We start from the raw sequence: 14,265 nt of genomic DNA on the forward strand, positions 1-14,265 counted from the left end.
TTTTGGTGACAGTTATACAGTAAATTAGGTTCCCATTTGACAATTTCCACACAAATATTTCATTGACATTAGTTACATTTATCAAAATTTGTTTGTATTTTCTTTAATTGTGTCTATACCTGTCCATATGTACTTAGTTGTTTTTACTTTGTGCTGTGGTCACTACAAACACATTTGGTGCTACTTTTCCCATTACCAAAAATGACTAGTCTCTATAGTCTGAAGTATATTTTCCCCTTCTGTCTCCCCTCTAATGAACATTAGTGTCTTTATATTTATCTATTTTTGTCTTCTTATAAAGAGGATCATACAATATTTGTCCGTATATGCTCAATGTATCTCACTTAGCACTATGCCCTCCAAGTCCATCCATGTTAGTATATGTTTCGCAGACTCATCATTGTTCTTTACATTTTTGTAGTATTCTATTGTATGTATGTACCACAATTTGCTTATCCATTCATCTGTTGATGGGTACTTCGGTTGTTTCCATTTTTTTGCTATTGTGAATAAAGCTGCAATAACATAGGAGTGCATGTATCTGTTTGTGGCAGTGTTTTTAGGTCTTTATGGTACAGCCCTGCTGGATCATAAGGTAGTTAAAGTTTTTTGAGAAAGCACCATACCATTTTCCATAGTGGTTGTACCATATTACAGTCCCACTAGCAATGGATAAGGGTTCCAGTCTCCTCACACCCTTGACAACATTTGTTGTTACCTGTTTTTTTTTAATCAGTGCCATTTTAGTCGGGGTGGATGGTTATCTCATTGTAGTTTTGACTTGCATCTCTGTAATGGCAAATGGGAAACACTGGTGGCATAGTGGTTAAGTGCTACAGCTGCTAACCAAAAGGTCAGCAGTTTGAATCCACCAGGCGCTCTTTGGAAACCCTATGGGGCAGTTCTACTCTGTCCTATAGCATCACTGTAAGTCAGAATTGACTCAACAGCATTCAGCTTGGATTTTTTTTTTTTTAATGGCTAATGATCTTGAGCATCTTTTCATGTGTTTGTTGGTTACATGAGTGTCTTCTTTGCTGAAGGTTGTTTATGTCCTTTGCCTGTTTTACAATTGAGGTGTTTGCCTTTTTGTTGTTGAATTGTTCAAATTTTCTATAAATTTTGGAAATTAGACCACTATCTGATGTGTCATTTTTGAAGATTTATTCCCTGTCTGTAGGTTTTCTTTTTATACTCTTTTGATAATATCTTTTGATGAGCATAAGTTTTTAATTTTTATGAGATCTCATTTATTTTGTCTTCCTCTATCCATGCATTTAATCTTTGTCATCCTATTTTTACAAAAGAGTAGGTCCCATAGTTTTCTCCCAAGAATTTTATGGTTTTAGGTTTCACATTTAGGTCTTTTGTCGTGGATTGAATTATGTCCCCCCTCAAAATGTGTGTAGCAACTTGGTTAGGCCATGATGCCCAGTATTGTGTGGTTGTCCTCCATTTTGTGATTGTAATTTTGTGTTCAGGGGATTAGGGTGGGATTGTAATACCACCCTTACTCAGGTCACCTCCCTGATCCAATGTAAAGAGAGTTTCTCTGGGGTGTGGCCTGCACCACCTTTTATTTCTCAAGAGACAAAAGAAAAAGGAAGAAAGCAGAGAGTTAGGGGACCTCATATCAACAAGAAAGCAGCGCCAGGATCAGATCGCGTCCTTTGGACCTGAGGTTCCTGCACTGAGATGCTCCCAAACCAAGAGAAGACTGATGACAAGGACATTCCTCCACAAATGACAGAGAAAGCCTTCCCCTGGAGCTGAAGCCCTGAATTTGGACATGTAGCCTACTTGACTGTGAGAGAATAAACTTTTCTTTGTTAAAGCCGTCCACTTTTGGTATTTCTGTTATAGCAGCACTAGATGACTAAGACATCTCTGATCCATTTTGCGTAAGTTTTTGTGTATGGTGTGAGGTATGGTTCCTGTTTCAATTTTCTACAGGTGGATATCCAGTTTTGCCAGCACTATTAATTAATGATACTGTCTTTGCCCCACTGAATGAACTTTGACCCGTTGTCAAAAATCAGTTGTCCCTAGATGTTTGGGTTTAGTTCGGGGTTCTCAATTCTGTTCCGCTGGTCTACATATCTATCATTGAACCCATACTAGGCTGTTTTAATTACAGTGGTTGTATAGTATGTTTTGATATCAGGGAGTGTGAAGCTTCCTGCCTTGTTCTTTTTCTTCAATATTGCTTTGGCTATTCGGAGTTTCTTTCCTTTCCATATGAAGTTGGACATTAGTCTTTCCATTTCAGTAAAGAATGTTGTTGGGATTTGTATCAGGATTGCATTGTATCTGTAAATTGCTTTAGGTAATATTGACATTTTCACTGTATTAAGTCTTCCAATCCATGAGCACAGAATGACTTTCCATTTTTGTAGGTTTAAATGTTCTGTGTCTTGACCTTATTGGTAAACTGATTGCCGGCGAGTCGATTCCAACTCATAGTGACCCTATAGGACAGAGTAGAACTGCCCCATAGAGTTTCCAAGGAGCAGCTGGTGGAGTCAAACTGCTGACCTTTTGGTTAGCAGCCGTAGCACTGAACCACTCTGCCACCAGGGTTTCCTTAGTGATAGTTACTGAGATTTTTACATTTATGAAAACTCATTGAACTATAAAAATGAATGCAGTTTATTGTATATGTAAATTATACCTAAATAACGTTCATTTTTTGAAAAGAGAGATTTATGTTATGTGAATTTCACTATAATAAAAAATAAAATAATTTAAAAAAGAAATGCAGATTTAAAAAAAAGCAAATGAATAAATTAATAAAATCACTAAGAAAAAATCTTTAGCTTAAAAAAACTTCCAGGAATTAGAAAAATATATAGGTTTTTATTATTTTCGTTTGTTTTGTGCTCCTGAGAAATATCATTTAAAGTATTAGGGCAGGGTTCAAAATATTACAGACAGGCTTGTGCAGTTTCTTTTATCAGAGGGTAAAATTGCTCCATCTGATTATAAATGAACAGATGTCTGGTGTGTTAGCCTCTATTCATGAAACACAATAAAGATAAGGACTCTAGCCTTGAAGCATGGATGTTTTGAGTGTCAAATGTGTAAATATAAACTAGTAACATCACTTGGCCAGGTATCATTTACTATAACTCAGAGTTTCCAACAATTACTATTTCTAGGAGTGAACTTAGACTGGTAAATGTGCCTCTTAAACTGCTCGCAGCTTTAAATTTCTAGTTAATGATTGCCCCTTTATTTTTTTTATTTTACTTCATTGTGGTGAAATATATACAACAAAACTTTTGACATTTCAACTGTTTTTCCACGTACAATTCAGTGACATTAATTACATTCACCACGTTGTGCAACCATTCACCACTATCCGTTTCCAAATTTTTTTCATCACCCTTATCAAAAACTCAGTACCCCTTAAGCGGTACTTTCCCATTTTCCCCTCCCACTTGACCCTGATACCTGCGTGATCTCTAATATTTGTTCCTTTGTGTGGCTTATTTCAGTCAGCATGTTTTCAAGGTTTATCCACATCATAGTATGTATCAGAACTTAATTTCTCTTTCTGTCTAAATAATATTCCGTTGTGTGAATATACCACATTTTCTTTATCTGTTTATCTGTTGACGGACACTTGAATGTTTGCACCTTTTGGCTACTTTGAGTAATACTACAGAGAACATTGTTATACAAGTTTCTGTTTGAGTCTCTGCTTTCAGTTCCTTTGGGTGGAATTCCACAGAGGAGTGGAATTGCTGGGTCATATGGTAGCTCTGTGTTTAACTTTTTGAGAAACTGCCAAACTTTTCCACAGCGGCTACACCATCTTTATAATCCTGCCAGCAATGGATAAGGGTTCCAATTTCTCCACATCCTTGCAACACTTGTTGTTTTCCATTTTTCTGTTTTCCGTATCCTAGTAGGATGAAGTAGTATCTTATAGTAGTTTAATTTGCTTTTCCCTAATAGCTAATGACATTGAACATCTTTTCACGTGCTTATTGGCTATTTGTGTATCTTTGGTGAAATGTCTATTCAATTCCTTTGTCCATTTTCTGATTGGGTTGTCTTTTTGTTGTTGAGTTGTAGGAGTTCTTTAAATACTCTGGACTCATTGATATTTTTAAAGCTAAAAATTTTACACTCAATTTGTTCTTTAGTTGCAATTTTCTCATCAACTTAGATGTAAAACTAGATGAATTTGATTTTAATTATTTTCATTGTTATTGTCCTTCATTTGCCTATTTTCACCAGAATAAAACTTATTGTAGTTCCTGATAAGATTGGCATGAATTTCTCAGCTAGGAAGAATTTGGGGATGCCTCTTTTGGGAATGTAACTGCTTTAGTACTGGCGATTTGCTACCACTTCCCGGATCTGCAGAATAATAGGCAGTTAGAAGGTGTGCATGTTGAAAGCAGAAGACACTTAGGAATTTTTTCATCGTGAACTTTAAGTTGAAGAAGTTAATGATTGGCTGGATTACAGTATAGGAAACGAATATCTTTGCAGCCAGCTAGAGCTTCAAATCCAAAAGACTAGAAGTTCCTGTGTAAAATGTTTTAAGGGGAAAAACATGTTTTCTCTTTACGATTTGTTCTGCTCTAGGAAATCACCACCAAGTGAGTGAAACACAGAATGTGATTGCATCAGATAAAGCAGCAGAAATACCGGTCGCCCACGAACATGAGCACAGCCACGACCACACACAGCTGCATGCCTACATCGGTGTTTCCCTCGTGCTAGGCTTCGTTTTCATGTTGCTGGTGGACCAGATTGGCAGCTCTCACGTGCATTCTACTGATGGTGAGTGGCATCAAGCTTTCTGGGCAGTGCAGTCAATTTGCAGTTTAGAAAGTCACAAATGAGCAAATAATCTAGTCTGTGTCAATAGCCTTATTTTATGCTAAAATTCTTGTCTTCTTCAGGTTCCAGAGAACATTGTATTCAGTTAGAGGTGCTAGTAAGATGTAGTATGTGACACAAGGGATTGTTAATTGGGTCATTACCCTGAGTATCTTCAAAGCTGTCAAATTTGGTTGAGAGTCCAGGGCAGAAGTTCTTAACCTCTTTTTGGGCCATTGAGCCCTTAGGCAGTCCAAAGCCTGTGGAACTTTTGTTAGAATAATGTTTTTAAATGCATAAAACATAATACATAGAATTATAGAAAAAAACAATTATATCGATATATAGTTACAAAAACATTAAAACAAATATGTGATATAGTAATTATGTCTTTTTTAATCAATGTGTTAAATAAGAAGAATACTTTTAAATCATAAGTAAGTTAAAGTTAAATTTTATATTTTAAGATACCAGTATGACAGTTACTGTTGCTTAGCTTGGGTAAGAACATTAAACTGTAGGGTAGTTTTTAACAAGACAGTGGCAAGCTGGACATCCAGTTGATTTTGAGTTTTTGTTTTGATGGCTGCTAGTATAGAAAATCCTGATTCACAGAGATATTTTCTTACAAATAGACTTTTACACATTCACAGGTTGCTTTCCAAGGAAAGATAAGCTTCTGTTAAGGACAACTGGAATTCTCCAAGGCTTTTAAAATTTAACTTCAGTTATAGTAACTTTTTTATCTTAAAAGATCAATGCATTTATCTTTGCTGGGTCAACATCTATAATATTATTTATATTAGGGGAAAAAAGATTCTGATTCATGGTTCAACTTTGATACTATCATGATAGAAATAAATTTGAAAGAGTTATAAACCTTTCCGGGTGTTTATAGATATCTCTTTTCAAGTACGTTAGCAGAGAATATTGTAGATAGAAAATACTGGAAAGCGGCATAGATATCTTGGTCCCCAGTGTGAGATCACATGACTCCCACTGTTAGATGGTTGAATGACTGTTAGGTGCAGAATTGCCTGATGGTTGCCCAGTTCCATTGCATGAGTGTCTGCAGACAGGATGACTACAGTCATGCAATGTAGCAGCAGTTCCAATAGCTCTTTAGTTTAAAGTAGTGATGAGTGAAATGATATTTCAAAATCTCTACAACAGCTGTAAAATAGCATGAAATTATCTGATTTCTCTTGGTAACAAATTATAGGTTATGCTGATATTGCTTGTATAAGGAGCCCTGATGGTGCAATGGTTAAGCCTGAAATATTGGTGATTCAAACCCACCAGCACCTCCTCTGGAGAAAAGACCTGATGATCTGCTCCCATAAAGATTACAGCCTAGGAAGCCCTATGGGGCAGTTCTACCCTGTCATATAGGGTTGGTGTGAGTCAGAATCAACTTTACAGCACAAACAGCAACAATACTACTCATGGTTTGTTGTCTACATTCATAGCGGAAAGAAATGCTAAATTTCAGTTAGAGATTATAAAAGTAAAAATGCATTTTTTTCCTCATGTTCTCCTCTGTGGACCCCAAGTTAAGAATTCTGGTTTATAAAAAAATCTGTAGAAAAATAACAAAAGAGAGTGTTAGGGATTGAATTGTATCCCCCAGAAACGTATGTCAACTTGGCTAGGCCGTGATTCCCAGTATTGTGTGACTGCCCACCATTTTGTTATCTGATGTGATTTTCCTATGTGGTGTAATCCTACCTCTATGATGTTAATGTGGCAGGATTAGAGGCAGTTGTTTTAATGAGGCAGAAGTCTACAAGATTAGGCTATATCTTGAGTCAATCTCTTTTGAGATATAAAAGAGAGAAGCAAGAAGACAGAGGGACCTCATGCCACCAGGAATGAAGAACCAGGAAGGGCGCATGTGCTTTAGATCTGGAACCACCCTGTGCTGAGAAGCTCCTAGACCAGGGGAAGATTGATGACAAGAACCTTCCCCCAGAGCCAACAGAGAGAGAGAGAAAGCCTTTCCTGGAGCAGGCACCCTGAATTTGGATTTAGCATTCTAGGCTATGAGAGAATAAATTTCTCTTTGTTAATTAAAGCCATCCACTTGTCTGTCTGTTGTAGGAGCACTAGATAACTAAGACTGAGAGGAACAGACAATTTCAGAGAGAGATTTAAAATGCCTGTTAAGCATTTGGAAAGATGTTAATTTCACATAAAATTAGAGGAAGTCACAGCAATACTGCACTGAGATACCATTTCTCACCTATCAGATAGGTAGAAATGAAAACGCTTGACAGTACACTCTGCTGGTAAAGCTGTGGTGAAACAGGCACTCTCATATATTGCTGGAGGGAGTGCAAAATGGTAATCTGTAACAAATATTAGGTATTTGGCATAAGCAAAATTAGCATCAGTATGCTTTCTGCTTTTGGTGAGGCTGAATAAGCTCCTGTCATACCAGCCTTCTTGCAGGTTCCAACTATGAACTCTGGACAAAGTTTTAAAAACCACTACCTAAGGGCACTGGAGAGTTAGCAAAGGCAAACAGGCTCTGGAGCAGAGATGACACTTGGAAAAAGGGAATGATAGCTCAGGGTGAGTGTCCCATTTCTACTACTTTTAGCAGTCAGTGTCCTTTGGAGCAGCTAAAACTCTTACAGAAAACTTATAGTCTTTCTGGCCTGAAGAGCCAGAGATCAGAGTTCAGGACAACTGCAGCCACTGAAAAATGAGGGAAGAATCCTAGAAAAGAGAGAGCCAGAGAAAGGGAGTCCCAAATTCTGTGTATAAATCTGCCCAAGTCTCTGGCTGAACCATGATTGTACAGGGTGACTCTAGGCCACTTTGCAAAGATAAAAGAACTGAACTGAGATTTGAGCAGCTGCCCAAAAGACAGAGTTTGCAGTTTGAGCCAAACCAAGTTACATAAGATGAACAAACAAAAATCAACACTCTTTGGAGGGATATAATAGAACCCAGAGAGTCCACAACATAACATCAGAATATCCAGGATATAATTAAAATTAACACCATCAGTGAGTTGAAGATGTGCATCATATGCCCCTGGATGTGATACCCCAAGAAGCATCTCCTATGTGGTATTCTGGACAAGATTGCATAATATAAGAAAACATTAGAGGCAGGACCAAGACAGCTGAGTAGTCAGATGCTTTTGGTGAACCTTCTTACAACAAAGACCTGAAAAAAAAAAAGTGAAATGATTATGACAAGCTAGGAGCACTGAACATCAAAGGCAAAGTTAGAAGATGGACTGAGCGGCAGGGGGAGGGAGAGACAGTTCAGAAGCAGAGAGGAGTTGCCAGACCTGAATCACCGGGAACCCTTAGGCTGCAGTGGGCTGGTGGTAATGTTTGGCTGCAGTTTACTCAGGGAGAAGCAGCCAGCCGCATAGCCTACTCACACCTCCAGAACCAGAGAAGGATGGCACTCTCGATAAAAGCTAAGTATTTGCATGTATTTTACTGTGCCCCGAGCCCCCAAGCCAGCTTCATTGGCTGTCGATTTCTCTGGGTCTGAGATAGGTCCTGCTGTGCGCTCTGAGCCATTCTCCCGGTCTTGGAGAGGGAATAAATTCACAATTGGGGAAAAGATAATCTGCCAGCTCCACTAACCTAGGGAGTTCAGGACAGAAGTGGCTCCTGTCCAGGCATGAATGGTCCGTGGACTTTGAATACCTTTCCCTCCTGCGTGGACCTGTGTGGGCCTATTTCAGGAGAATAGGCCCTTGTTGGCAGACTATAACTGTTTTAGTTGTGCGAGGGAGAGGTGGGTGTTTGATATTTGACACCATGTTGCCTATTAAACAAGGTCCTCACCGACCCACATCAGGGGCCTAAGGACTGGTGACTCCACTCAGGTCACCCAGCCACTCACGACAGGGGTCCAAGGATAACTGGTACCTCCCAGCCCCTAAAACAAAAAGCACTGAGTGCCTGTGGTCCATCTGCAGAACCCGCCCACCTCTATGCTCTAGGGAACAGGGATGCTGTTTCCACACAGATGCTCAGGGGACAGTTGTCAGCCCTATGCCTTGTTCAGAGCATGACCTCCTGCTGCAATCAGATACTGGTCCTACACCATCACCCCTGCCTCTCTAAGACTGTAGTACAGAGCCTGTACCACACCTTGATAACCAACTACCTGGACACCTGAGCTGAATCCATACAAGAAAAGTGAATGGACTCCTAGGCTTATATACTTGATAACAGCTCTAGCCATCTGGTGACAGGACATTAGAGCTTCAAACGTGAAAATAATCAAGCTAGCTCATTCAAACAACCTATTTGGACATACCAAAACAAAACAAAGCAAGAAGCTAGGATACAGTAAGCAAACATAAAATAAACTAATACAATAACTTATAGATGACTTGGAGACCACAGTCAATATCAAATCGCATAAAGAAGCAGACCATGATCACTTCAACAAGCTCTCAGAACAAAGAATCAAGGGGTCTTCTGGATGAATGTGACTTCCTGGAATTACAGGATGCAGAATACAAAAGATTAATATACAGAACTCTTTAAGACATCAGGAACAAGATCAGGAAGGAGATCAGGCAATATGCAGAACAAGCCAAGAACACACAGTTAAAGCAGCTGAAGAAATTAAAAAGGTTCTTCAAGAACATAATGAAAAATTTAATAAGCTGCAAGAATCCATGAGAGAAAAAAAAAAAACACTCAAAACAGGGAAACAGTGATGTCATTATGTAAAAGAATACAACATTAAAACAATAAAGAAGGACTAAAAAATGTACTCATAGATCTTTCATATGGAGAGGAAGACAAGGCAATATAAAGAAAGGAGAGTTAGGTTTAAACATAGAAAAATAGGTATATTAAGGTAACCACAAAGAAGACTAACAATCCTACTCATGAAAATAAAATACAAGAAAAAATAGAGACTCAGCAGAAACAAAATCAACAATTAATAAAAGACAATATATAAACTACTCAGCACAAAACATTAAGTGGGAAAAAGAAACTGTCAACAACACACACACAAAAGACATCAAAATGACAGCACTAAACTCAGACCTATCCATAATTATGCTGAATGTAAATGGACTAAATGCACCAATAAAGAGACAAAGGGTGGCAGAATGGATTAAAAAAACACGATCCGTCTATATGCTGCCTACAAGAGACAAACCTTAGACTTAGAGACACAAACTAAAACTCAAAGGATGGAAAAAAATATATCAAGCAAACAACAATCAAAAAAGAGCAGGAGTGGCAATATTAATTTCTGACAAAGTAGACTTTAAATTTAAACCTACCACAAAGGATAAGGAAGGATACTATATAATGATTAAAGGGATAATATACCTGGAGGATATAACCATATATTAAATATTTATGCACCCAGTGACAGGGCTGCAAGATACATAAAACAAACTCTAACGCATTGAAAAATGAGATTGACAGCACCACAATTATAGTAGGAGACTTCAACACACTACTTTCGGTAAAGGACAGAACATCCAGAAAGAAGCTCAATAAAAACACAGAAGATCTAAATGCCACAATCAAGCAACTTGATCTCATAGACATATACAGAACGCTCCACCCAACATCAGCCAAGTATACTTTCTTTTCCAACACACATGAAACATTCTCTAGAATAGACCACATATTAGGTCATAAAGCAAGTGTTAACAGAATCCAAAACATGGAAATATTACAAAGCATCTTCTCTTACCATAAAGCCATAAAGGTAGAAATTGATAACAGAAAATACAGGGAAAAGAAATGAAACACTTGGAAACTGAACAATACCCTGCTCAAAAACAACTGGGTTATATAAGAGATCAAGGATGGAATAAAGAAATTCATAGAATTCAATGGGAATGAAAACACTTCCTACCAGAACTTTTGGGACACAGCGAAAGCAGTGCTCAGAGGTCAGTTTATATCAATAAATGCACACATCCAGAAAGAAGAAAGGGCCACAACGTGAACAGATGGAAAGAGAGCAACAAGAGAAACCCTCAGGCACCAGAAGAAAGAAAATAATAAAAATTAGAGCAGAATTAAATGAAATAGAGAACAGAAAGACAACTGAAAGAGTTAACAAGCCCAAAAGCTGTTTCTTTGAAAAAAATAACAAAATTGATAAACCATTGGCCAAGCTGACAAAAGAAAAACAGGAGAGGAAGCAAATAACCCAAAAAAGAAATGAGATGGGCAATATTACAACAGACCTAACTGAAATTAAAAGAATCCTATCAGATTACTACGAAAAATTGTACTCTAACAAATTGGAAAGCCTAGAAGAAATACATGAATTACTAGACACACACTACCTACCTAAACTAACACAAACAGAGGTAGAACAACTAAGTAAACCCATAACGAAAGAAGAGATTGAAAAAGTAATCAAAAAACTCCCAACAGAAAAAGCCCTGGTCTGGACGGCTTCACTGCAGAGTTCTACCAAACTTTGAGAGAAGAGTTAACACCACTACTACTAAAGGTATTTCAGAGCATAGAAAAGGACGGAATACTACCAAACTCATTCTATGAAGCCCCCATATCCCTGATACCAAAACCAGGTAAAGACACTACACACACACACACACACACACACACACACACACACAAAATTACAGACCTATATCCCTCATGAACTTAGATGCAAAAATCCTCAACAAAATTCTAGCCAATAGAATTCAGCAACATATCAAAAAAATAATTCACCATGACCAAGTGGATTCATACCAGGTATTCAGGGATGGTTCAACATTAGAAAAACAATTAATGTAATCCATTATATAAATAAAAGACAAGAACCACATGATCTTATCAATTGATGCAGAAAAGACATTTGACGAAGTTCAACACCCATTCTTGATAAAAACTCTCAGCAAAATAGGAATAGAAGGAAAATTCCTCAACATAATAAAGGGCATTTATACAAAGCCAACAGCCAGCATCATCCTGAATGGAGAGAGTCTGAAAGCATTCCCCTTGAGTTTGGGAACCAGACTAGGATGCCCTTTATCACCACTCTTATTCAACATTGTGCTGGAGGTCCTATGCTAGCCAGAGCAGTTAGGCTAGGTAAAGAAATAAAGGGCATCCAGATTGGTAAGGAAAAAGTAAAAGTATCTGTTTTTGCAGAGGACATGATCTTATACACAGAAAACCCTAAGGAATCCTCAAGAAAACTACTGAAACTAATAGAAGAGTTCAGCAGAGTATCAGGATACAAGATAAACATATAAAAATCAGTTGGCTTCCTCTACACCAACAAAAAGAACATTGAAGAGGAAATCACCAAATCAATGCCATTTACAGTAGCCCCCAAGAAGATAAAATACTTAGGAATAAATCGTACCAGAGATGTAAAAGAGCTATACAAAGAAAACTACAAGACACTACTGCAAGAAACCAAGAGACCTACATAAGTGGAAAAACTATACCTTGCTCATGGATAGGAAGAGTTAACATTGTAAAAATGTCTATTCTACCAAAAGCCATCTGTAGATACAATGCAATTCCGATCCAAATTCTGATGACATTTTTTAATGAGTTGGAGAAGCAAATCACCAACTTCATATGGAAGAGAAAGAGGCCCTGGATAAGTAAAGTAGTACTGAAAAAGAACAACAAAGTAGAAGGCCTTACTCTACCTGATTTTAGAAGCTGTTATACCGCCACAGTAGTCAAAACAGCCTGGTACTGGTACAACAGATACATATACCAATGGAACAGAATTGAGAATCCAGACATAAATCCATCCACATATGAGCAGCTGGTATTTTACAAAGGCCTAAAGTCAGTTAAATGGGGGAAAAGACAGTCTGTTTAACAAATGGTGCTGGCATAACTGGATATCATCTGCAAAAAAATGAACCAAGACCCATACCTCACACCACACACAAAAACTAACTCAAAATGGATCAAACACCTAAATATAAAATCTAAAATGATAAAGATCATGGAAGAAAAAATAAGGAGAATGCTAGGAACCCTAATACATGGCATAAACAGTGTAGAAAATGTTACTAACAATGCAGAAGAGAAACTAGATAACTGAGAGCTCCTAAAAATCAAACACCTATGCTCATCCAAAGACTTCACCAACAGACCGGGAAAAAGTTTTTAGCTATGACATTTCCGATCAGCCTCTGATCTCTAAAATCTACATGATACTGCAAAAACTCAACTACAAAAAGACAAATAACCCAATTAAAACATGAGCAAAGGATATGAACAGGCAGAAGACATTCAGGTAGCTAACAGATACATGAGGAAATGCTCACAATCATTAGCCATTAGAGAAATGCAAATCAAAGCTACAGTGAGATTCCGTTTCACTCCAACAAGGCTGGCATTAATCCAAAAAACACAAAATAATAAATGTTGGAGAGGTTGTGGAGAGACTAGAACACTTATACACTGCTGGTGGGTATGTAAAATGGTATAACCACTTTGGAAATTGATTTGGCGCTTCCTTAAAAAGTAGAAATAGAACTACCATACCATCCAGCAGTCCCACTCCTTGGAATATATCCTAGAGAAATAAGAGCCTTTACACAAACAGATATATGCATGACCATGTTCATTGCAACATTGTTTACAATAGCGAAAAGATGGAAGTAACCAAGGTACCGATCAACGGATGAATGGATAAATTATGGTATATTCACACAATGGAATACTACACATCAATAAAGAACAACGGTGAATCTGTGAAACATTTCATAACATGGAGGAACTTGGAAGGTGTTATGCTGAGTGAAATCAGTCATTTGCAAAAGGACAAATATTGTACAAGACCACTATGATAAGAACTCGAAAAATAGTTTAAAGAGAGAAGAAAATATTCTATGATGGTTATGAGAGCGGGGAGGGAGGGAGAGTGGTTTTCACTAATTAGATAGTAGATAAGAACTATTTTAGGTGAAGGGAAAGACAAGATACAATACAGGAGAGGTCAGCACAACTGGACTAAACCAAAAGCTAAGGTGTTTCCTGAATAAACTGAACGCTCCGAAGGCCGGCATGGCAGGAGCAGAGGTTTGGGGATCGTGGTTTCAGGGGAAATCTAAGTCAGTTGGCATAATAAAATCCATTAAGAAAACATTCTGTATCCCACTTTGGAGAGTGGTGCCTGGGGTCCTAAACGCTAGCAAGCGGCCATCTTGTATTAATTGGTCTCAACCCACCAGGAGCAATGGAGAATAAAGAACACCAAAGACACAAGGTAATAATGAGCCCAATAGGCAGAAAGGGCCACATAAACTAGAGACTACATCAACCTGAGAACAAAGAACTAGATGGTGCCTAGCTGCAACCAATGATTGCCCTGACAGGGAACACAACAGAACCCCTGAGGGAGCAGGAGAGCAGTGGGATGCAGACCTCAAATTCTCGTAAAAAGATCAGACTTAATGGTTTCTCCGAGACTAGAAGGACCCCA

The 14,265-nt window shown here is 38.0% G+C and overlaps 1 protein-coding gene across 2 annotated transcripts in view; it reads left to right on the forward strand.

The window, feature by feature from the left end:
- Positions 1-14,265, forward strand: part of SLC39A9 (solute carrier family 39 member 9) — an 89,682-nt gene that overhangs the window by 58,538 nt on the left and 16,879 nt on the right. For both annotated transcript variants that reach the window (XM_003408734.4, XM_064292637.1), the window contains one exon: positions 4,600-4,797. In XM_003408734.4, coding sequence (XP_003408782.1) covers positions 4,600-4,797 — 198 coding nt within the window. The remainder of the gene's footprint in view (positions 1-4,599; positions 4,798-14,265) is intronic.

Source organism: Loxodonta africana, chromosome 10 (genome assembly GCF_030014295.1).
Source record: "Loxodonta africana isolate mLoxAfr1 chromosome 10, mLoxAfr1.hap2, whole genome shotgun sequence".
Classification (NCBI taxonomy): domain Eukaryota; kingdom Metazoa; phylum Chordata; class Mammalia; order Proboscidea; family Elephantidae; genus Loxodonta; species Loxodonta africana.